At 34.8% G+C, this 26,647-nt stretch overlaps 2 protein-coding genes across 2 annotated transcripts; both read right to left on the bottom strand.

Annotated features, from left to right (window-relative positions):
* Positions 1 to 309: 309 nt before the first annotated feature.
* On the bottom strand, positions 310 to 10,068 carry slc35b2 (solute carrier family 35 member B2). Its single transcript, XM_052586539.1, has 5 exons — positions 9,692 to 10,068; positions 8,021 to 8,211; positions 6,804 to 6,967; positions 5,460 to 5,738; positions 310 to 4,404 (listed from the first exon to the last, which is right to left on the bottom strand). Exons 1-5 carry the CDS (start codon positions 9,709 to 9,711, stop codon positions 3,748 to 3,750), a joined length of 1,311 nt encoding a protein of 436 aa, XP_052442499.1. The 5' UTR covers positions 9,712 to 10,068; the 3' UTR covers positions 310 to 3,747.
* Positions 10,069 to 11,255: 1,187 nt separating this feature from the next.
* On the bottom strand, positions 11,256 to 25,437 carry nfkbie (nuclear factor of kappa light polypeptide gene enhancer in B-cells inhibitor, epsilon). Its single transcript, XM_052586538.1, has 6 exons — positions 24,861 to 25,437; positions 19,627 to 19,729; positions 15,373 to 15,583; positions 13,600 to 13,688; positions 13,271 to 13,519; positions 11,256 to 11,701 (listed from the first exon to the last, which is right to left on the bottom strand). Exons 1-6 carry the CDS (start codon positions 25,169 to 25,171, stop codon positions 11,636 to 11,638), a joined length of 1,029 nt encoding a protein of 342 aa, XP_052442498.1. The 5' UTR covers positions 25,172 to 25,437; the 3' UTR covers positions 11,256 to 11,635.
* Between the last annotated feature and the right edge of the window lie 1,210 nt (positions 25,438 to 26,647).

Here is a 26,647-nt window from a genome sequence, read left to right as displayed (position 1 = left end):
TGCTGTTTTTCTAGTGTAAAATCAGCTTATTTTCTTATTATTACACTGTAAATCTCACGTAGTTGCGTTAGAGTTGCTAAAGTAAATAAAGTACGATGTGTTTTAGGAATGTACATGACCTCGCTGACACGACTGTGGTTTCGAGTGAACTCATTTTTCAGTCACCGTCGGAAGAATAATGTATGATTAATAATGTATGACTCCATTAAAACAGATTACATCATGCATGTGTTCAGTTCACCAACTCAGAATAAAACAGAATAAACAGCATGTATGAGGAAAGAGAAGATGAACACAAATCTGACACAGTTTGGTCACATGATCAAATACATTTAATTCAATATGTATAAACAATGAATCCTAAAAAAGTTAATGAGACTATATTAGTCCTTCACCTTCCCTCAGAACGAAATGAAAACGCCACTGTGACACGTCACTCTTTATCTGCGTTACAAGGGTGACCGATTCCTTTTGACCTCCACAGATGAATGGGCTTTTACAGGAAATTAATATTGCACGCGGAAAAACAAAACCTCGTGTATTCTGCTGGTGAGGGGGATCCCTCAACTACGCCCAGGTCATATTTCACTCCAAAAAAAAAAAGAAGAAAAAAAAGTTTTCTCTAAAGGAAGAGTTTTGAATTATGACAATATTTTCATGGCAATTAAAGACTTTTTTTTTTTTTTTTTTAGTGGGATACTACTATTAACTGCTAATTAATGTAAGTTTTGCGGATTTAAATGAACTTTTTTTGTTGCACATTTATGAAAATGAATTAAAAAACGCATCCAGACATGAAAATTTCACAGTGCAATAATAATTATAATAATAAATGTTTTATTTTTTGCTTATGTAATTGCCATGGAAATGTCACTTAAAGAATAAAAAAATAATGAATTAATTAAAATGAAACATTAAAAAAAGTGTAAAAGGCCTAAAATAAGCATCATTTCTTTTATGCATAATGTGTTTTTATTTAGTTTTTGTTGAGATTCGGTCTTCACGAGATTCTTCTGGTAATGCATCTCTAATCATATAACTCCCCAACACTGAATAAAAACAATTAAATAAAACTACAGTCTAGTGAATGTACTCATTAGTCCTGATTAGAGTTTTTAAGTAATTCTGCAACCTGCGGAAGGACGTAAATGCTGGACGAAAGAGACGTAAACAAGCACGTCTTCCTCAAAGAGGTCCGACCGTGAAACTCCCAAAATTCAGTCCTCCGTCTCATGTTTAACTGAGCCGTATGAATGACATCACCCCATCCTGACGCTTTTAACACCATAAAACACTGATCCAGAAATCCAATCTATGCTCAAAACTGTAACAGAAGGCACATTATTGCACATGCAAATCAAAAACAGAAAAAAGACTAAATGATTATCAGAAACAACAACAAAAAAATTATTTCAGCTTCTCTAAGACCCTTCAATATAATGAAAAAAAAAACTGTGTTCTAATAAAACACATTTAAAATAGATGATATTAGTATTGTATAAATGAACTCACTTCTTATAAAAAATACCCTCATCATTATTCAAACTCGTTTGACCCGAGTTTCCACACGTTTCTTCTGTGGATTACCCAAAAAAGGGAGAATTAGACAAAATATTCATGCTTTATTTCAATACAGTGAAAGCACGTCATGAGGTCAAGCTCCAAAAGGTGAAAAGAAAAACACTATAAAAAAAATATGCATGAATATTCTGCACTCTTTTAAAGAAAGCAATGCAGGTTTGGAATGACATGAGGGAGAGACTTTTAATTTGCCTTTAACTATATTTTAAAGTCAAAGCCTTTTTTTTTTAACTGCAGTGCAAAAAATTAAATATATATCATTAGGATTGTTAATTAGATTTGCAATTGTAAGTAACAATTTTTAAAGAAAATGATGAAAATTCTTTATGCAACATACATATCATTTTTCTTTGACCCAAGTATTTCTTTATGACAGGAGGACTGAGGTGAATCCAGTGTTTTAATAAAACCGTGGGATCAGTTTGTCACTATTAACGCTCACACATGTTCCCTCAGATGAAGCAAACAGGCACTGAGGGTTTCTGGTTTGATATGGCAGATACACAACCACACACAGAAACCCTGTGAGAGAGAACAGGGATCATAAAAACACAAAGAGGACCTTCAGTTTTAGGACTGGGTTTGTGATCTCAGTTTATGACAAAAACCAAGTCAAGAAGTCTAGGTCACATTTCACACAAAATCAAAAACTATTGTGTTAAAAGTGTGTCTATTAATGGTAATGCAATAAATAAAGCTGTACTCCTATAAAATAAAAATAAAAAATAATAATAAAGGGTATTAGAGATTAAAAATGTGCTTTTTTCAGAAGATTTTTTTTTTCAGTGATTCCTAAAATGTTTTATTTTTATATTTATTTATTATAATGTTGCATGTTATCAAATGTTCTTAGTTTTCATTGAAATAATACAAATGTAATGTTCTCCAAGCTTACATTGTCTTAATTTATTTGTTTTATTATTATTTTAGTATTATATTATTGTATTGCAATAACTATAATAAAATATAAAAATCCAATATCTATAATATTAATAATAATAATGATTATTATTAGGGCAGAAAATATGCTTAGATATCACGAATATAACGCCATTTTATTTTTATTTAATATTTTATTATTGTATTTTAATAATAATAAAATATTTAAAAATGATACCTACAAAGCGAGAAAGCATGTTATTATGCTATTAATAATGCCTTTATGCTTTTTAATATATATCATTTTTTATGTATTATATGTTTTATTATTAATTTTAGATCTTATTGTTGTATTATAGTAATAAAACATTTAAAAATAAAGAGCAAAAGAACAAACAAACAAAAAAGTGTTCAATTGTGATGAAAATAATGTCATTTTCAAAAATGTAATAGTTCTTAAAAAAAAGGCCATATGTTCTTTTCTATTTCTTATTGTGTTTTCTTATTAATTTCATATTTTCCTTTGTATTTCGGAGTGAAATATGACCCAGATCTGATGCAAGCGCTCCTAAGGCTTCTCCAGCTCAACAACATTTCATTTTCCTCTCCAATAACTTCTTAAAGCAGACTTTAAATAAAAAACGTAACATATTTTTTCAGTACCAAATTACAAAGATATCAAAGGCTATCACAGTCTGTGTTCACTCGATGGCTCGTCAACTCATTTCTCTCACACACGCACGAAAAAATCTAAATAAACATCACAATGTGCGGACAAATCACCCCCAAATTAAAATGAAATCATTAATAACTCACCCTCATGTCATTCTGAACCCATAAGACCTTCGCTCATCTTCAGAACACAGTTTAAGATATTTATGATGAAATCCGAGAGCTCTCTGACTCTGTATAGACAGCAACACAACTCTAATGTTCCCAGGTCACATCAGTAAAATAGTGCACGTGACATCAGTGGCTCAACTTTAATCTTACGAAGCAAGAGTTTGCATTTCCTTGGAAGATTACAGTTCTGTTGCTGTCTATGCAAAGTCAGAGAGCTCTCGGATTTCATCAAGATGAAGGTGAACGAAGGTCTTATGAAAAAAAAAATGAGGGTGAGACAGGACAGAATTGTTATTTTTGAGTGAACTAACTAACCCTTCATGATAAACAATAATCCCTTTCTGTACCGTACGGAATACAAACCTCCAGTTTTGCATCAAACAGAAAAAAAGACGAACAAGCCACGAAAATGTGGCTTCTGTACACATCCGAACAAGCGTTCGGTTAAACCTTCTGAACGGGTGTCTGCGCGGGACGCTTGCTGCTCTTCTTCACGCGGCTGCGGGCGTAGATGCGCAGGAAGAGGGCGAGGAACACCACACCCACACCGAAGCCGCCCACCAGGGTGACGGCGTGACCGTAGAGGAAGCAGGACAGGAGGATGGCGATGGCCTGCCGCAGGGTCATGATGATGGTGAAGACGGCCGCGCCGAACTGAGAGATGGTGTAGAAGATGAAGAGCTGCCCGCAGGCGGAGCACACCGACAGCAGCACGGCGTGCATCGCAAACTCCGAGTGACGCGTCATGAAGCCCAGCGAGTCGAAGAAGGCGCCCTGTTCCAGCAGAGAGCCCACCGTCAACAGACACGAGAACAGATTGACGCCGAACATCATCTGCACCGACGACATCTTGTACTTAAACAGGTTGTCCTGCCAGTTGGAGGTGAAGCTGTCGAAGACGATGTATCCTCCGAGGATGACCACGCCGGAGAAGGTGGTGACGGTGGACGGGTGTTTGTCCGTGGAGCTGGAGAGCAGGAACATGCTGACGCCCAGCGAGATCAGGACGGCGGTGAAGTACTCCCAGTACTCGTAGCTCTTGTGTGACACGATCTTACCCATCAGCATCACGGGGATCACCTTAGAGGCCTTGGCCAGAACCTGCGACGGAGACACATCAGGCGTCCGATCAAGACACGAGCGACACGAGAAATACATAATAATACTGACATACATCAGGCTCAGAGAGGATGTGAGCACTAAATAAGTCATAAGAAGCCATTTTTTTTATTTAGATTTATGCATCATATTAAAGCTGAATCAATTAGCTTTCCATTGATGTATGGTTTGTTAGGATCGGAATCTGAGGGTGCAAAGAAATTCTAAATATTGAGGAAAATCGCCTTTAAAGCTGTCCAGGTGGAGTTCTTAGCAATGCATATTACTAATCAAAAATTAAGTTTTAGATAGAAAATGTACAACATATCTTCATGGAACATGATCTTTACTTAATATCCTAAAGATTTCTGGCATAAAAGAAAAATCTATCATTTCGACCCATACAATGTATTTTTGGCTATTGCTACAAATATTTAATATTTATTCATTTTTATTATTTTTTTTTAAATTGATTTAATTTTTATATTTTGTAAAATATATCATACTGTCACGGCAATGGTGATTTTAATTAAATAATACAAAAAATATATAAATATAAATCAAATATGCTATACTGCTTTCACTGTGATTTTATATATAAAATATTTTAAAATATATATAAAAAAATCTATATTTTATCATTACCGAAATTCACCAAAACATTATTTTATTTAAATTGTAAAAAGTATGCATCCTATATGTAATATTTGTTAAAATTATTGAAATGGAATAAATTATATATTTTAAAAATAAATAGTGTGTACATTTAATTATATATATATATATATGTACACACACACACACATTGTTGGTTATATTTGCTGTAATAATGTTTCATAAATTTATTATGGAAATTAGAATTTGTGAGAGTTTTTGAGGAAAATACTGTCAAAAAATTAAAAACGGTGCACATCTAATTAAATACTTATTGAAAAATGACTTTTTATTGTTTTATGTGTTTTTAATGACTTTTTATTTTATTGTTTTATGTGCTATATAAAAAAATATATAAACCTGCTTTACCATACAGCTGGTTTACCCAGAATGCAGTGCTGTACCTGTGTGGGAAAGCTGATGTATTTGAGCGCTTCATACTGGCACCAGCTGCTGAGGATGTTGGAGAGAGAAGCGAAGGAGTATTTGTACATGGGTGCACCGTGGCGGGGCTGTTTGAACAGGACGCACCACAGACCGGACACCGTCAGCGCCAGGATCCGGTTCATGAACACCAGAAACTGAGAGTCTCTGAAGCGCTCGCCGCTGCCCTCCGCCTCGCCGGCGCCGTACGAGCGCGTCATCACCCGCTCCTGAAGAACACCCCACGTCAGGTACGACGCCTGCACCACAGAACAACACACAGAGAACTCAAAAATCTGGGGTTTCACTCTGTTTGCTGTATTTTATACCTACAACTGCAGTTTGATTGAGATGCACTGAAATGCACAATGAACAAAACATGATTTTTCAATATGTGAAAATTAGGAGTTCATATGTAGATATTATTACGAACACATGACTATTAATTTGTGCAAAGAGTTCAATGAAGAAAACAATGAAAACCTCTAAACTTGTGCACACGGCATTAAACGTAAAATAACTATTTGCATTTTATTTTTTTAAAGGCAACTGGAGTAGTGGGAATCTACTGAGAATGAATACTGAGAAAAATGGGAATTACAAACTGAAAAACTCATTACTGACATGCAGAAAAATATATATTACTTAAATTGTATTTTTCAAAAAGTATTTTTAACATCAATCTTAAAATATTCTGTATTGGCTTCATGGTAATTTTAATTAAATAATAAAAAAATAAAAAAAAGATATTGTAGAACATGTGAAGATTGTTGACCTGTGCAAATAGTTAGATGAAAAAAAATGTATATATGTAGATAGATAGATAGATAGATAGATAGATAGATAGATAGATAGATAAAAATATATATATTAGATATTTTTGAACACATGAAGACTATCAACTTGTGCACATATTAAAAATGATAAAATAACTTCAAGAAATATTATTTCAATAAAAAAAACTATTGTAACGCATACTGTTAAAAAAATAAAAATAAAATAAAAATGGTACATATTTTTAAATAAAAGAAAATACTGTAATTACACTTTTTTTTAAATTCAACACGTATCCCTGTAATGCCTTCATGTTGATTTTAATTAAATATTAAAATAATTTACAAAAAAAAGGGGAACATACAAACTGCAAACACCCACCAACATTATATGTGTATATATATATATATACACACACACACACTTAAACACACACTGTATATTAACTAAAACTATTTAAAAAGTGTAAAAACACAGATATTGTTTTATTGTAGTTTAGACCATTAACGTCCAGTGAAACGAGCCAGTGTGGTGTGGACTGAATGTATAACCTGGAGTCCAGCAGCGCAGAAGAGGAGTTTGACGGCCTGTCGAGCAGATGAACTGGATTCAGACTCGTTTCTGACCGCCGGTGAAACATCATCATCCAGCAGTGCAGTCTTAGCTTCATTCCCAAACACACACGTCTTTATGAGAGGAAAACAGAGCCCTCGACCTGCAGACAACATCAGCAGGACGACAGGATTCAGCGGTCAGCTTCTGAACACACACACACACACACACACACCAGCTGCTGCTACAGTCATACACACATTAAATCAGCACTGTGTCCATGACTTTAAACTATGTTCAGGTCCAAATACAGTGAAAATGATGACCGTTTTGATGCAAGCTTCCTTGTATACAATTATAGTGGACATAAGTAGGGAAAATTAAGTGTGAAAAAAACCAATTATAGAGTTTATATGAGTAGGAACAAAATGTGTGTGGAAAAAAAAAACAAATAAAAGATCAGTAGGATAAAATAAGTAAAAAAAACAACAACAACAAAAACATACATATATATATATATATATATATATATATATATATATATATATATATATATATATATATATATATATATATATATATAAGTGTGTGTGTGTGTGTATTATTGCTGTCAAACGATTACTCGCATACAAAATAAAAGTTTTTGTTTACATAATATGTGTTCTGTGAATATTTATTATTTATTATGTAAACATAAATACACACACATACAGTATATATTTTGAAAATATTAATGTCTTTATGCATATTCATATCATTTATATTACTAATAAATATTTTAAATAAATAAACAACCTATTTTTCTGAAATATATACATGCATGACAACTTAGAATAAAAATAAGAGGTTTGAAAAAGAACTGGTAAAAATATTTTTAAAATGTAGGATTAAAATTGTAGGGAAAAATTACAGGGGACATAAATAGGGGAAAAAAAGAGGGAAAATGTACAAATATAACGGGTAAAAAAAAAATTATATATACATTTTTTTTAGATAAGTAGGAAATATATATAAGAAAAAAAGGAAAAATATAGTGGAGCTAGCTAGGAAAAAAAAGGTTAAAAATAAAAATACAATGGACACAAGTAGGAAAAAATAAGTGGCAAAACATAACTCGGAAAGAATGAGTAGTAGAAAAAAATATAGTGGTAACAAATAAGTGGGAAAAAAATAAACTTTAGACTGGAAACGACACAAGTAAGTGACTTCAACAAACCTGTTTCAAGATAGTTGATTCGTTTGAAGTAGCTGATAAGAAAATATCCAGGGATGATGATGGTGGCGTAGCCCAAAACATTGAGGAACAAGCGGAAGAGCCACACGTCCTGCCAGCCGCCCAGCAGCGAAGCGTCTTCAGCGTCCGCAAACACCGACGGCAGAACACACAGCGCCGCACACCAACATAAACTGAGCAGACAATATCATACATGACTCGTACCACACTTCACATGTCCACTTATCGAGGAAATCCAAAACGGTCACACATCAGCAAACCTGCTCGAAATGCAACACAGGAGTCTTTAGAAAAGAAAGCAGGTGTAAGTGCAGAATTCAGCGCTCCTGTCACAGAAACAGCAGCAGGTCTGATCCCATTCCAACAGAACGGCTTTGTGTTCAGAGCTCAGGACGGGACAAACTAACCCCTGTTCCTCCTGTGTTACCTGACACCTCGCATTAGACCACTGCTATCAGGAGCAGAGGAGCGCTTCATTAAACCTGGAACACTTCTTTATGAAGGTGTTTGCCAAGCGTCTCTGAAAGACTTCATTCAGCACCTTCTGACCAGTGAATTTCCACGACACTCCCAGATTAATGAATACAGATTTATTTTCTCTCTTGAAAAAAAACAAAAAAAACTGTTTCTAGCAGATTAAAATCACTTAACACCAGAGCTCATCTATATATGTGGTGGTAAAAAAAAAAAAGAAAAAAAAGAAGATTATTAGAAAAAAAAAATGGGGAAAGATATTATATATATATATATATATATATATATATATATATTAAAAAAAACAACAACACTGTCAAAAAAAATTATTACTGAAATGCAAAAAAATATATATTATATTAAACTTTATTTTTCAAAAAGTATTTTTTTATCATCACTGGTCAAATATTTTGCATTGGCTTCATGGTGATGTTAATTAAACTATAAAAAAAAAAAAAAAAAAAAAAAAATAGAAATTGTAGATTTCCTGTGCAAATAGTTAGATGAAAAAAGGTATACATGTATATAGATAGATAGATAGATAGATAGATAGATAGAGAGATAGATAGAGCAATAGATAGATAAAAATATATTAGATATTGTTGTACACATGAAGATCAACGTGTGCACACATTCAAAATTATATATATATATATATATATATATATATATATATATATATATATATATATATATGTATGTATTATGTGCTGAAAGTAGTCTCTTCTGCTCACCAAGGCTGTATTTATCTGATTAAAAATGCAGTAAATATTTAAAATATTATTACAACTTACAATAACTGTTTTCTATGTGAATATATTGTAAAAAGTAATTTATTTCTGTGATGCAAAGCTGAATTTCCATCATCATTCCTCCAGTCTTCAGTGTCACATGATCTTCAGAGCTCATTCTAATATGCTGATTTGATGCAAAATTATCATTGGTTCTAAATTATTTGTAATGTTTTTTTAATTATTATTATTCTTTGATGAACACACAGCAATGTATTTGAAAGCAGTTTGTAATTACCTTTTGACAGCCTACATAAATAATTTTACATAAAAGCAGGCAAAAGATATGAATGTATCAAACAAAAATAATCTAATTGTCAGTGTTACATTAAAAGTGACTGTGACGTCAGAGATGTTCTATTTGAGTGTTACAGTGATGTTTCAGTACCTCCATGTAAACAGAGGCATTTTCCACCAGCAGAAGCGCCTTAAAACTTCTCCAATCGGGCTCCCGCGCCGAACATGTATCGATGAAGCTATCGGACAGGAATTACACCATCAACATGCAGGATCCGGACAAATCCCGAGTGTTTGTGAGCGCGAACTTCCCGGCCTGCTTCATCCGTGAGCTCATCTGGACTGACGACGTGTTCACTTCACACACACCGCAGCGCTTCCGGTTGCGAAAGGAGACACACCTTCACGCATCCGTATAGTTTCCTCGTGGATTTAGTATTATGAGGCCTTGGTAAATATTTGAAAGGTGTATTGTCACAGTCGTGTTGTTGAAACAGTTCAGAGAGTAAAACGTCCTTGGGTTTGTGGGCGGGGAGATCCATTATGCTTCACTGGGGACTTTTAATTTGAAATGTACTCGGCGCGCATTCTCAGTGCGCTTGTACATATTACAATACAATATATACAATTAATACATATTTTACAATAATATCAGCTTCTCTGTGATTTTTAAAAATAGTGCTAAAATATGTACCAACTTTTGGATATTTTATTGTAAAACTTAAGTATGTATTTAGTCCCTAAATATTACAAATAATTTGTTAAAACATTAGAAGATTGTAAATTTACTTTAACATTTACATTTAAAATGTAGTTGTTTCTATATTACGTTTTTTAATTTTAATATTGTTAAAATACATTAATAAAACTGTTAAAATATTGCATTTTTCGTTATGGTTAAATGTATTAATAAATACATGTTAAAACATTATATAATACATTATATTTTAATTACTGCTTTTTTCTTTATTATTTATATTAATCTTTTATTTGTAAGCTATTTTCAAAATTATCATATTGTGTCATATTAGAAAAAAGTTATGTAATAAAAATATTTAGAAGTATCAAATATTGTACAAATATATTTAGACAATTTAGCTTAAAAATATTTTTTATTGTAAAATATGCATTTATGTATATAGTCAACAAAAACTACTACAATAATACAGTATATTAGAGATCAGGATTGAAATTTACAAGAAAACATACTTGTTTTACATGAAAGGGAAGCGTGTTTTAACCCGTCTGAGTTTACATGAATGGGACACATTATTGGTAAATTATGAGGAAGAGTGATGTGGCAAATGATTGGAAACACACACACACACACACACACACACACACACACACACACACACACACACACAGTTTCCCTCCATGCTGTTCTTTTTACAAATTTACCAGGAACTTGTTTTTGTGGCTTTTCCTGTATGTTCTGCTTGTTGTTTTCCCAGTATTAATGCTTATGAGAACCGCAGCACAGTGTTCCTGTGGCTCAGTGGTAGAGCATTAAAAGGTCATGGGTTCAATCCCCAGGGAACACACACATACTGATAAAAAAAAGTGTGTAACCTGAATGCACTGCAAGTCGCTTTGGATAAAAGCATCTGATAAATGCATAAATGTAAATATGGATCATAGTCGCTTGCAGATGTTCTTCGTGGGCCCCAAATAAAATAAAAAATGCAATCTAAGTAGAGAGAATACACTGCACGTAAATATTAAAACTACTTTTATTGAACCTTTTGTTTGGATAAAACGTTTGCAAAGCAGTGTTTCATTTACTCATCTTGTTTACACCAGCACTGTATTGCTACAAAACATCAAATAACGCTAATTATAGACCAGAATGCATTTGTGTTGTCTGACATGAAGGTTTCTCAACAGACTACATACAATACGAGTCACGTCCGCACGTCCCGACCACTTCACGAGTGACTCCGAGCGGTTACTGCCGCACAACCAGCCCGATCTCCGCTGGACATAAATAGATGAGCTTACACGCAGACCTTTCCAAAAGCTGTACATCATTAAAACCAAAGTCCTGCAATTTCACACTAGTTTCTCAAAGTTGAAGAACGTGCCGCTGACACGTTCAGGAGAAGCTCATGACGGTCCTGCCCATGATCTGAATGTCATCGAAGGGGAACAAGGCCAAAATCTGCAAAAGCAAAAGGAGAAACGGTGACCACATCATCCCACTTCTAATGCAAAGCTGACCGAGCAAATGCATTTCCTGTAATCAGTAGTAATGGATTGGTTGATCATGCACACATTCATAATCAACACAAAATATATCCCTTATTATGCAAGACATTATAAACAACATTATTATTATTATTATTTAACTTTAATAAAAATGAATTAATATTTTGTGTATTGTTTTATTTTTATTACTCTTAACTTACTGTATATTTTTAGCTTTCATTTTATGCAGTTTTGTCCTGTTCTATGTCATTTTTAGTAATATTTGTATGCTTTTTAACTGTAACTTATTTTCTTGGCCTAGTCAACTTTTACTTCAGTTAGTATCTAAAGTCTTTTTGAACATCTTATGGATTATTTTCAGATGCTTTATTATGTGCTTTTATCATTTTTTTTTTTTTTTTTTTTTGGTTTAAAATTTTTTTCTTTAGCTTTATAAAATATTAATAATTTTTATAAATTTGTAATATTTAGTCATTTTAGTTAGTTTAGTTCTACTTCAGTTTGGTATGGTTATATATATATATATATATATATATATATATATATAAATTGAATGCACTAAGTCGCTTGGAATAAAAGCGTCAGCTAAATATATAAATTTAATTTTTAATTTAAATTTAATATACCTATTAAATGTTGTGGAATTGCACATTGTAACTTACTGTACTTTTTAATGGAAATTATGGATATTGTTCATTATAAAATGAAATAATAAGATTAATATTTATTATAATTATAATTAATAATGAATGAATCTCTTAACAACAATTAGAATATTAAAAGTCTTTCTGGTAGCACTTTATTTTACAGTCCTGTTCCTCATGTACATACTATGTACTTATTATATTAATTACAATAACTGTGTAATAACTAGGTACTAACCCTGAACCTAACCCTAAACCTAACCCTACCCCATGTAGTTACCTTGTATTACCAGAACCTTCTTCGATAAATACACTATAAGTACATGTTAGTACACGTACTGTAAAATAAAGTGCAACCGTCTTTATAATAGTAGCAAATCAAAATTAATAGGAATACTTTTAAATTATATACAAATAGTAATAAAATGTTATTATAACTTATTATTAAAAATAAATTAATATTTATTAATAATACCTAGAATATTTAGTATCAAGCACACAAAATATTACAAATAAAAACTTAAAGAATAGAAGTTTGCAGTTAATTTGCAGAAACATAACTCAGTTTTTAAAACTTAAAAAATCATGTTTTTTCATTGTGCATTCCAGTTAATCTCAATCAGACTGCAGTTGGGTTATTTTAATTAGTTTTAAAAAACCTAAACTAACAATAAAACAAAAACATGTCAATAAAAAAAAAACTGTTATCTGTTTTTGCAAATAAACTTCTGGCTTATTCCAATGAACAAAACCAATTTTAGTTTTTATCGACAATATTAACAACATCGATTCAGAGTTGTTTGAGACTGAAAGAGGCTCAATCTCTTGTCTGACTGCACATTTTCTCATAGATAATAATGTAACTGGGGTGTAGTTACATCATCATTGCCGTCGGCTAGATCCAGGGCCGTCTCGTCCTCCATGTTTCTGATCATCTTGTCGGCTCCGGCCTGACACAGGAGGTTAGCGATGGTGGCGTCCTGTCGGCCCACGGCCAGATGCAGCGCGGTGCAGCCGTTAAACATAGCCGCGTCTACATTGGCTCCTTTATTGAGCAGCATGTTCACCGCCGGCGCGTCGTGCAGCTCCACCGCCACGTGCAACGCCGTCTTCCCGCTCGTCCCCTCCTGAGGAGGAACCAGACACACGCTTGGTCACAAGACTGAAGGCTTTCACTTCACACAACACATCGGCCGCAGCAGCTCACCTGGATGTTCAGATCCGCTCCGCTCTTCATCAGCAGCCGCAGAAGACGATGATGCTTGTGCAGCACAGCCACGTGGAGACACGTCAGACCTGCAGAATAACACAAGAGCCCACGTTACACCTGACCCTGGACCAGTCTTGGGGCACATCTGTAGCAATAGCCAACAATACATCATATGGGTCAGAATTAGATTTCTCTTTATGCCAAAAATCATTAGGATATTAAGAAAAGATCATGTTCAATTCCTACCTTAAATAAATCAAAACTTCATTTTAATTAGTAATATGCATTGCTAAGAACTTCATTTGGACAACTTTAAAACCGATTTCTCAACACTTAGATTTTTTTGCACGCTCAGATACCAGATTATTTTAAATAACTGTCCTATTAACAAACCATTCATCAATGGAAAGCTTATTTATTCAGCTTTCGGATGATGCATAAATCTCAATTTCATAAAACTGACCCTATGTAACACATAGTAGTATCAACTCTGATGACAGAAACATATAAGCTACATAAATATATAAAACGCTGTACATTACAGTAATCAGTTTTCAAGAAGAAGTACTTGTAATTAGAGTATATTACATCTTAAAATGCTCTTAATCCGAATACACTTATTTTATGGATTACTTGATTATATAATATATAATTTCTTGATTCTCCATAATTTCTAACTTAATTTCCCTTTCTTAAAATCCAACTTTGCGTCATAACATTTAGCATGGATTATATTCACAAAGGTTAAGTAAATAAATCTGAAAACCATGTTTTCATTTCACCTTTACTCATTTTAATATTAAATTTAGTTTCTAAGGTGTTTGTAAGCATATTTTGCTGTTTTCAGTATTTTTCCATACAGCTTTTTTAAGTTATTACGGTTATGTGCTTTTGTAATTTTTATTATTTTCTGCAGTATACAGTTAGTTGTATAATTTTAGTTATATTGAGTGCTTTTGTACTCATGTAAATGAATAATCAAGACAATATAAAGAGCATTAGTATCATTTATATACAATTGTAGTATTTATTAATATTTTATTAACTTATTTTTTCAGTTTAAATTTTTTTTTATTTCTTCAATTTTAATTTTAGCAATTGTTATGTGCTATTATCAATTTTATTAGCTTTTTCAAATATTTTTATTTAGCTTTTTAAAGATTTCAAACCTGGAATCCTTTTTATCATGTTTAAATAATCCCCAAAAAAATTTTTAAAGCCAAACTTAAAAAAAGATTTTACATTTTTATGATTTAATGAATTATTGCTTTTTAAAACCCTCGTGTAATGCATTGTTTATTGCACTTTATGACGTTGCCATACAAAAATGTAATGCATTTCTTCTCTTAGCTTTTTTATCAATGCAGTAATGTGTTTGATAAAAGCAGTAGTCAGAATGCATTTCCTAAACGAGACGGCAGCTGACATGAAGAGAAAACTGAATGATGATGATGTTATGAAACACTGATACTGGAAGCTCATGACAGCAGAACTCCAGGGCACTTTTTGCTGCCAACTTCCTTGTTCTAACACGACTGTTTCGTTCAATAACAATCCTCATGATCCAGTCAGAGTCGCAGAAGTGTGACTGCATTTCTCAAGATGCCTCTTCCCAACACATGTGCCAGAAAAACACAGATATATGCTATGCAGCTGCTGCAACGAAACACATGATGGAGGAATCAGTCGTGTCTGGAGCACAAACCCTAGTCAGTCACTGAGGCCCAGCGCAGCACAGCTCTGTTCACTAATGAATGTGATGACTCTCACCTCTCCAGTTCTGTGCTTCCAGCACGTAGGCCAGTTTGCTGGGTGAGGCGCGGTGCATCATCTCATTGGCACAGTCCCAGAATCCGTGCTCACACGCCACATGGAGAGGGGTGTTTCCCTCCTGGTCCTGGAGCTCCAGCGAGACCCTCTTCTCTACAAGGCTCTTCACGACGGTGGACTGGTTCAGGTACGTGGCCAGATGCAACGGCGTCTACGGACAGCAGAATTAAGTAAGCATCTGATAAAACGCTGTTATAGGAGTGTCCCGGCTAGTGACAAAAACACTGCACGGTCACATGAAAACAGATCTGATCCTGGACATCATAGTGCTTTCCTGTTTGAACTATTGATCTATTTTAAAATATATACATTAACATTTATAATTTAAATAAATAGTGTTTTTGTGTTAAAAATACATATACATATATATATATATATATTAGGGGTGTAACGATACGCGTATTCGTATTGAACCGTTCGGTACGACGCTTTCGGTTCGGTACGCGGTACGCATTATGTATACCGAACGGTTCGTTGGAGTAATTAATTATATTTGAAAAAAAAAAAAAAAAGAGAGAGAGAGAGAGAGAAATATAATGATATGCGTTCAACAAGGTAGCCCAATAACCCAAACAACGTAACAGGCAACGCCCCTGACACTCCCGAAGAAGAAAAAAACACCATCTTATATGTTTATGTTAGGCTACTCAGCAGGCGCTCGCTCACTCAGTACGCGCTGAAGGCTCGTTGCAAAATAGCCAATGTGTTTAACAGACTAGAAATGAGAAGATCCTCCAATAACCAACAGGTCTGGTGTTTGGGTGCACTTTGGATTCCCTTTAAGCTATAATGGTGATGGCAAGAGAGTGGTGGATAAAAAAACAACGGTATGTCGCATCTGCAACATGACAGGGTACACCAGCGGGATTACAAAAAAAAAAAAAAAACACCAGCGGGAATATCTGGGATATATGCGTCAGTACTATCTGGGAAAAGACGAAAAAAAGGAGAAACATGCACGCAGCAAACTATCCCTGCAGCATTTAGAAACTATAGCTTACAGGGAATCCAACCCAAACACCAGACCTGTTGGTTATTTTAGGATCTTATATTTCTGGTCTGTTAAAGGCATTCGACATTTTGCAACGAGCCTTCAGCGCGTGCTGAGTGAGCGAGCGCCTTAGGGGCCGTTCACATATCGTGCCTAAAAACGCATGGAAAACGCTAAGCGCGTCTTTCTCCTCCTTTCCAAAGCGCTTGGGCAGAAGCGCTCATGAGGCGTCTGTCTTTGCTAAGCAACAATGACGTGCTCTCTCCATGAGACGCGGAAATTTCAGCGAAGGATAAATGGATTTGCAGCTCTAAAAATCGCTTGCAGTAGCTCTGCTACTAAATTTATTTCAAAATTGCAATCCATATACAACTATGATCAGCTGATCCTTCATCTTGGCTGAGCTCTCAACGTTGTTACGGGAAAGGATGAAGCTGATTGGTTAGTTCTTGTCACATGACCCGCGGTGCGCTTGCGGCATTCTGAAAAGTTGAGATGTTTTTACATTTTGCTGTATCTAAAACGAACGTATCGAACCGAATCGAACCGTGACATCAGTGTATTGTATCGAACCGAACCGTGAATTTTGTGAACCGTTACACCCCTAATATATATATATATATATATATATATATATATATATATATATATATATATATATATATATATATATATATATATATATATATATATATATATATATTATATACACACACACACATACTACACACACACATACATACAGTTGTGTGTATATAATTAAAAAATGTATTTAATTTTTGCAAATCATACTTCTTTGATTTACATAATTTATCATTACGCTATATGCATATTAATTAACTTAATTACAATTATTTTAATATGTATATATATCATTTATAAATTAGTATAATATATTATTTTTCAAATAATGAAATAAAAATGTGTGTGTGTGTGTGCATATACATGCATATATAAAGTTAATCTGCATACATACAAACATATAATAATAATATACATCATATAATATTTTTTATTAATAATATGAACCCATTCTCCCAAAATGGTACGTGTGAACCAAAGTATGGTTTCATTTTTTAATGCAACCGGATATATTGGGTTATGTGCAGTCTGGGGACGGTCCCCGTGTCTCAAAAATGCAAAGATTACAACCCCAGTGCTTCGGGCCATCACGCTCGATCTGACTGGGTTAGCAAGAGCACAGAAGAATGGCATTAATCCACAAACCCTTGTGATTTAAATCACATCCCGGAAGGACAAGAAGAACTGGGCTTCATTTATTCCTAAGAAGAGGGACCATGCACAGGTTTACTCAATCTGGGAGTTACACACTGACTGTGTCAAAAGGAAACATGTGAGTAATATGACCAATGGCCTGGCCTTAGTTGATTACGTGGCTTTTGGTAAAAGCGCAGCAGCACCAGTATTACTCACAGCTTGAAGTGCTGACTGTCAGATTTGTGCTGCGTTTCCTTTAGACTCACACCCAGATGTACTTCAAGACCGTCTGACCCAAATCTGACATCCTCTTATCTAATAAACCCAACTAGCATCAAAAACAGCGTTTGCATCCCGTTTTACTTCAATAACGTGACATTTTGGGCCTAAGAAGGATATTAAATGTGTTTTTTATCCATCAGGAATCGATTGGATGCCGGGGTTTTCCCTTTTCCAGAAAAGGAAAGTCGTTTCTTTAGGCGGAGCAAGTTATTACATTTCATGAAACATGACGACATTTTCTTTCTCTGAATAACACGTACTGGTGAATCATTGACGATAAGCAGGGCTGATTTTGATTTCAAATTGACTGTAATCTAGACTAGACGAGTGAATCAGTGTTAATATGAACTACTACAGGGTTCTGAACAAAAAAGGTCACATTTTTGGATAAGATTCACAATGTCTAGTGATCCCAGCCTTTTGACCAACGCATTTCTATCATTCATGATTTCTGAGAAGATATGTTAGAGCGGAGCACAACGAGAAACACTTGTTCCTATTCCAGTGAGATTGAGGCTGGAAATCGCAGTCTGAACCCCGTCTGAATTTTTAACAAAGTAAACCCGTTAACTCCCGTTAAACCTGCAAGCATTTTTTTTAAAAAGTTGCAAGCCACCGATGATTTACACTCAACTTTGATGGACTCCAGTATATTTTGCTGTATGAATATTTGAATATGCAATGCACCAAAATAAAGATCAGAGCCTCTACTTTTTAAAATCAGAACTTGAATATAGGTAGGTTTCATAAAAATGAATAATTTTGAGCAAAAAGCTGAGCCTTTTTAATCAAAAACTACATCTGGATAATATTCAGTACGATTGCATTATTTTTAATATACATCTGTTTACACAAGAGATCGCTCATTTCTCCGTCCTGTTCACGTGTGTTTTTGTTCGGGAGGTTTGGTACCCTTTCAGAAGATGTGTAATAGCGCCCCCAAGTGTATAACAGTGAAAACACAAAAAGCCATAAAAACTTGTCAGTGGCGGGAATGTGTTGTCTATTAAATGACGAGATAAAACGTCAATGGCGGGGAAAGAGTTAAGGTTTCTTTTTTCTTCAAAGCAAGAACATTTTCATGTTCTTTCCCCAAAAAATGATGCATTGTAATGTCAAAAGTTACGCATGAGTCCATTTGTCTAGCTACAGATATTCCAGCGGTGCATCACCACTTTCCATGGTGAATATGTGAGTAATCATAATAATCAGCTGTGGTTATTTTAGATGTTACATCACACCCTGAACAAAGCTTTGAAAGGGTAATTCATTGATATTTCCATGACTGAGAATATTAATCAGTCTGTTGACTTGGCCACAGCTTCCTGCTACCAAAATGCCAACAAAAAAAGTAAATAAATGGTTCATTTTGCTCTTCTGACTAAAGCAATCCTAGTTATAGCGTAGGGGGTTTCTTCAGAAAGCCCCTCGTCTGTTGTCATCGGATAAACCCCAAATTTCAAAATAACAATTGAAAGCGAGGCTGTCAAACGAGTGTAATAAACCACCATTATTATTTGATATGTGCTCAGGGAGTTTCCCTCAAAGAGGAAACAAAAATAACCAAACTTATTACAACAGCTTTTCTATTCCTTCAGGGTCTTATTCATTAAAACACAAGCAGAACGGGTTTCTGGAGAGATTGCTTCCCAATCCATTGAACGCAACAGAATTTGTTATGCAACAGATTTCTGACAAGATACCTGATACAAGTTGTTCTGAATATCCATCAGATCTGGAGAAAACAGTTCTATCAGCTGACGTGCAAAACATTCCTCTTCGTGGATTATGGCCAGATGGAGAATCCTAGAAAACACAGACACACAAACAAACAAACAAAAAAAGTTGCTGGTTAAAAGCTGAAGCAGAGCCAACGGTTAGGGGAAGGAACTATCAAGTAAACCGCAGTCTAAAAGCAGCACATTTCACAATGTGTGATGGAAAAAATAAGGCGAACGATACTGAGAAATATACCACACAAAAGTGTATTTAGCCATTGCACAACACTGGAGTTTTTGCACATTATAAGAGCATTGGTATCAGCGATCGTCTTGCTATCGTATCATAAAAACCCTTCAGAGGGAGCTGCTTTGGTTAATAAAACCCTAACAAAATGACAGTGCAGCTGATTTAAAACACAGATGAGATGTGAAGACATAAAAATGGAAATGTTGCAAATGAAGTGAAGGATTTGCAGTTGAGTGGATCTCAAGAAAACAGGTCCAGGTCACATTTCGTCCTTGAAAAAAAAAAAAAAAGATTGCATTTTGCATAAAGAAAATAAAGAAGTTTTTCAACAAGACATAATCAAGTGTCCTAAAAATAGACTTTGTTTTCTTTATGCAAAATATCCTTTCTCTTTTGACTAAAATATGACCTAGACATGTTTTTGGCTGGTTGCATGAAACAAATCCGTCGCTCGCAGATGAGTCACAAACAGAACCAGTAAATGATGCATGCAGGAACATTAATTGATCTTTTTCCCCATACTCCCGCTGCCGTATTTCCTCGCAGGTGTGAGATTTCTCGGCTTCTTTCCCCACATGCGATAACCTAGTCTTCACTTTTACAGTAAGCCAGAAGGAAGCAGGTGGAAGCGAGTGGTTTCAGCATCAAAATAATGTGAGAACAACTTCAGTGTCATCAATCTGATTGTGTTAAAGCGATCATGAATCATATAATTTCCCTGCATATGAAATCAACAGGTTCAGTTCGCATATAATAAAAAAAATAATAATAATAAAAAAAATGGGGTCATCATTAATTCCACCTAGTGACCTTGTTCTGTGAAACATCAAAGAAGAGAGTTTGAAGAGTGTTCACGCTGCTCTTTTCCCACATAGTGAGATTGGATGACGACTGGGGCTGTACTGTATGATTTGTGCACAATATTTGAATAAATACTGAAGTTACTAAACATTATCAATGCATAGCTGTGTTATACTGTCTTTGACAAATCCAGTGCACTTCTCTAATCATTAATATTCGAAGTCTTGACAAAGATTTCAAATATGGAAGACTTTGGCCATGTTTATTAACGTTTGTTCATATAATATAGGGATTCCCAAGGTTTTGACATTTTTATGATTGCATTAATCATGAAAACCCTGGACAAATTATAAATGAAACGTGTTTTTTTATTATTGCTTTGACAAAAAGCTGCACGTTTCTTAAAAGGAATATCGTCATATAAACAATACAAGGCTTTGTCTGTGTCTTTCCATTTAAAATGAATGGTTTGACTGTAGATTTGTGAAACTATACAGGAGAAATATCTGCATGAAGCAGAAACAGCAGACGAACTGAACGAGATGCAGATTCACTCTCTTCCAGTAGGTGGGGCTTAAAGCGTTTCCCTGGTTACCGCTGTAAACAAAGCACTTCTGGACACTACAGGTGGAGCTTAAAGCGTTTCCTTAGTTACGGCTGTAAACAAAGCAGGTATAGACCCTTTTACAGTTGGTAAACAAGGTGACGTATTTGTGTGGGCGGGGCTTAGCTGGAGGCAGAAAGATTCCCCTCAACACTTGAACAAACGGTAGCCAGCGAGTTTTCTTAGCTTGCTGGAGAAAATCTGAATATATCTGCTTTATCTGAATATTTAAGGTCACTCACTGTCCGGGACCGCGATAATTATTTGAAAAAGTGAACTTTAACGGGCGGAACCAGATTGGTCGACCCGTACACAATCACTCATTGGAAGGACGATCTGACAGGATTACCTCCGATTGAGTGGCCTGACATCTACACTTACCTGATAGAGAAACCGAGCGTGTATAGTAAAGAGAAACTGAGGGCGTATAAATCCTTAGATTAAATAAAGAGTGAGATTACAGTAAAATTATTATTAAGATGTAAATATTTTCTAGAAATAAAAATTCCGAAGACTGCGAATTAATTATAAACTTTCTGTATTTATTCTTTCTTACCATGTTCTTAAATTCCGGTCACAATTAATCACAACAATGTATATAAAATGTTCTCCGTCGATTCTGGCAACCAACAACACAACAAGACGACATTTTAAGCTCCTTGAGTAGCCGACCCTGTGTTGGTTTGTATTAGCCGCCTCCAGTTTTCTGTTTGTTTTGCCTCCAGCTAGCGCCGTGACGTACCTGTGACGTCCGCACAAAAGGGGTCTATAAACACTGCAGTTGGAGCTTAAAGCGTTTCCTTGGTTACCACTGTAAACAAAGCACTTATGAACACTGTAGCAGGTGGCGCTTAAAGCATTTCCCTGGTTACCGCTGTAAACAAAGCACTTATGAACACTGTAGCAGGTGGCGCTTAAAGCGTTTCCTTGGTTACCACTGTAAACAAAGCACTTATGAACACTGTAGCAGGTGGCGCTTAAAGCATTTCCCTGGTTACCGCTGTAAACAAAGCACTTATGAACAAAGTAACGCTGCACTTATGAACTTTAATGTGCATTATACAGAGGTAAGATGAAAAGAAAAATTACCATCTTAACAACATGCATTCATATAAGCTCTTACCCTAACTGAATCGCAATTTGTTTAGCATCTCAACCGATTTGAATGGTCACATATTTGAATCGATTGTCAACCGGCTCGTGGTTAATCGTTACAGCTATACTTCTTTCCCTTATTTTTTTTTTTTTTTAAATCAATAGTACACAATAAATCACATTCAAGTCTATGTGATAAATGCTTCAGTAATCTAAAAGTAATCAAAATGTAGTCAGACTACATACCGAATGTCTAATCCAGATCACGTTCATCATGTAACTTCTAATCTACAACTTGTAAGTAATCTACCCAGCACTACTTGCACTGTAACAGGAATGAAGAACTATGTTAATTATTATTCAAACTGTCCACCATGCACTACGAGGAACTTTAAGTTATTTTGATTAAAAACTCTTGAACTAATTGTAAAAGGTTAATTTGGTGAACTACTCCTCAAAAGTTTCTTTAGTGCATCTTCTTCACTCTGATGACATTCAGGGAAAAGACAAGAGTTTTTTTCTTGCAACAGCAACAAAAGCAGGCCAAAGGTAAACCTAAGCAGGTCACTAGAAGATTAAAGATGAATCAAAATGTGAGATGAGAACTGTATACAACCTGGTTTGTCACTGCAGAATGCAGAAATGAAAGCAGGCTGACATTAACCAGGCCGTGTGTTTGTGCCCACTTGTGTGGTGAATGTTTGCGTATGTTTTTGAACATATATACGTTACAGGTTGAACCACGATCTGGTGTAAAGGTCACTGCTTGCATAAACATGTTTGTGACACGTGCTTTTTGGGGTAAAAAAAGTATTAAAAGCACACGAATGCATGTTTATAACAAAGGCCTTGCACTTTCCAAAAAGCTGCCATCACAACGTGCTTTCTGACCCAACGAGGGGAATTCCACTGCTTGTCTGCATACTTCTGCTTTCTTCTTCTCATGCGCCATAAACGGCAGATCTAGTTTCTAGACGTCTGTTAACTGACTGTAGTGTTTAAAACAGAAAAGCCTGCTACTGTAATCAGAACTTCATCGGTCACATGAGAATGTGTCAGTCAGCAAACTAAAACAGGCTGAAAAATTCATCAACTTAGATCACTTTTTTATTTTAGTTTCTTGCCTCCCAATAGTTGACCATTTCTGAAAAGAATAATCCATTTCAATTGCTTTTTCCCCAATTCAATTAAATGCATTTATTTGCCAAAAAAAAAAAAATGCATTTAAAATGAAGTGCATTGGAAGTTATTATTCAAAGCCATTTTTAATTTCAGTTATATGGGCCTTAATTATGAAAACTCATACTACAGACTCTACGTTTCTGTCATCCAGTAAAACTTTTTACACTGAATGCCAGATTCCTAAAGACTTCCTATCCTCTCTGATAACATGACATAAGGTAAATGAACATTTAATGCCTTTCAAAAACTAAATCTAGGCCATTAAAGGTGGGTAAAGTATTGAAGCAATATCCTGCACACCATTCATCTCCATGCCATCTATATATGCATCAGTCTAACATTTTAGGTTGCAGAGACTACATTTGTTTTTTTGAATATGAATTTAAGCACATTAAATTACATTATAAAAATGACACAAAAAAGTCTGCTAGATAAAATAAAAAAATAATTATTTTTTACCAGTTATAACTTAACATCACATTTAGAAACATTTTTATAACAGACTTTATTTGTTTATAGACATTTCGGCTATGGCACCAAAATCATTGCATTGTTTTGAATTGAAATTAAGCAAAAAGATACAAATATAGGGCAATCTGCAACCCCTTAGAGCTTGATTATGTTCACAATACACGTGCTAAAGTGCCTTATTGCTTATATAAGTGTTTTATTTAAAAAAAAATACACTATTGTATTTTTGAATTAAAATTGTTTTGAATTAAAATTAAGCAAAGATACAAAAATAGGGCAATCTGCAATCCCTTAGAGCTTGATTATGTTCACAATAGACATGCTAAAGTGTCTTATTGCTTATATAACTGCTTTTAAAAAAAAAAAATACACTATTTTTCAGTTCAAAGTTCCATTCATCCGCTTGAAAATAAAGTCCCTGGCATAACGGAATGTTGCAGTGCAATCTAAATATTGTTCAAATGTGGGCTACAGTAACATGGTGCACATTTATTTCTCTTATTAACTATTTTTAGCTGTCATTAACTTAACACTTGTAACAGAATCACTGTGAAGCGCCTACACCATTAACACGAAAGGGAAATATGGCACCTTTAATATTTTAAAAATCTATTTTTTTTTATCATGATTAAACCGTCTTAGTGTTAACGCGTTGTATATCACTCCGCGGCGCGGGTCTATGAACACCCTCGAGTCCGGATTTTATTGCGCGTTGATTACTCACAAATAGCCAATATTTAGACTTCTAAACACATTTGAACTGCACTCAGGTGATAGATGGGAACTCATCAATGAAGGAGAGATTTATAAACGTACGTGTCTCCGTCTTCTGTAACAGTGGTTAGGAAACTGACTTCCTCTTCGGTGTATTCACACTCCGTCGCGCTTTCACATTCAGAAATGCTGCATTTTTCGATAATATCCCCCAAACTGTCCACTGTTAACGATGAAGAGACGTAAGCAGAGTCCAGTCTCTCTTCCAAAGCGCAGTTTTTATCTTTATCCTCAGAGCTGTGTGAAATCCCGTCCTGTTCTCTGGGTATTGATTTGTACGAGTCGATTCCGGAGTCAATCCGACTTTCGTCGAAATCGAGTTTGCCTTGTTTCTCGTCGCCGCTTCGCGCCATTTCGAAGCTTTGAAGCGTATCGTCAGTATATAAATGTAACGATGGAAAAACGTAAAATCACCGTGACATTATGACACCAGAGACATTCGCTTTTGTTTCTCATCCCACCACCGCCTCAGATACTCCAGACGCAACGGCTTTTTAACGGCAGGTTGAGCTAAAGTACGCGAGTCAAACTCTTAAATTAATGAAACTGATGTGAAGTGTGCTGGCGGTAATGTGAAGCGCACAGGAGGCGGAGTCAAAGCGGCTTTCAATCCGGCTAAAGTGGGAATTCCCCGCAGGGAGTGGCAAACCCATATCATTACCGATCCAATCCAAACACAGCCTGACAACCCCGGATGGAATCTCCTAAAATACCTCAACAACAGACCTGTTCTCTGTTTTGGACTCCCAAAAACCACCTGTGACTTGACCTCACAACTCCTGCATTTAAATCCCATGCAATGCAACACAACTTCAATCTGGACATTTATGGGTTTCCAAAGATTGCACATGCAGATAGAATCAAATTCATCAAATTTAGAGTGATTGTGGGGGAAATGGTAAATATACCCTGGTGGATAGCCTTTTCAACTAACCTTTTTATATGCTTCATTTTTCTCCTGATGCATTTTTAGATTAGCTTATTGAGATTTAAAAAATAAAAATGACAAAAATATATTTCGGTTCATATCTTGATGCATTGCCTGTCGTGATTATTGCATATTATATGGGCTACTACTAACAAATTGTTTTGAATGTCTAAACGAAGTACAAGCATTCTTTACACATGCACACATACACAGATTTTATATCTTCAACGCTGTCATTACCAATAATGACAAATGGTGGCGCTGTAGCCCATCTTTACCAGATTCACTTAGAACAAACTAGATGACTGAAAAGCATGCTAATAATTTTATTGTTAATTTGTAAATGGACAAATAAGATCATGGTGTGGTGAAAGAGAAAATGTGAGTGGATATTCTTAATAGCATAGGCAAGGGTGTAACTTTGGGTCTACCATTATATTATTGGCATATTTATTCATTAATTTATTTATTGAATAATTTTCTTGTGTAAAAGGTAACGTGCTAATTTGCATAATTTAATTATGCAACCCCCTTGTTCTGCCATTCCTCACTTCAGAGGTAGGAAATGGTTCTGAGCCCCACCTGGCCCCAATCACCCCAACAAAATGTTAATAAACTAGGCTTAAGGTTAACTGTTAAAATCTATTTTATTAACATCACATTTTAAAAACTTAACATCAAATAACAGCATTAAAAACTTTCAAATAGAGAAAATCAAAGTGCAATTATATCATCACTTTGCATGAAATAAGAGTCAAAAGTAGATAAAAAAAATGTGTTTGCATTTAGCCTCTGATAACATCAAATTCAGAAACAGAAAATACAAGTGTGGACTAACGTTAACCTTAGTTGTGCTTTGCTTAATTTTGTCACTTTGCAAACTCCATGCAAAAAGAACAAA

Source organism: Carassius gibelio, chromosome B20, assembly GCF_023724105.1.
Source record: "Carassius gibelio isolate Cgi1373 ecotype wild population from Czech Republic chromosome B20, carGib1.2-hapl.c, whole genome shotgun sequence".
NCBI classification, from domain to species: domain Eukaryota; kingdom Metazoa; phylum Chordata; class Actinopteri; order Cypriniformes; family Cyprinidae; genus Carassius; species Carassius gibelio.
This window is presented reverse-complemented; position numbering and strand designations above follow the sequence as displayed.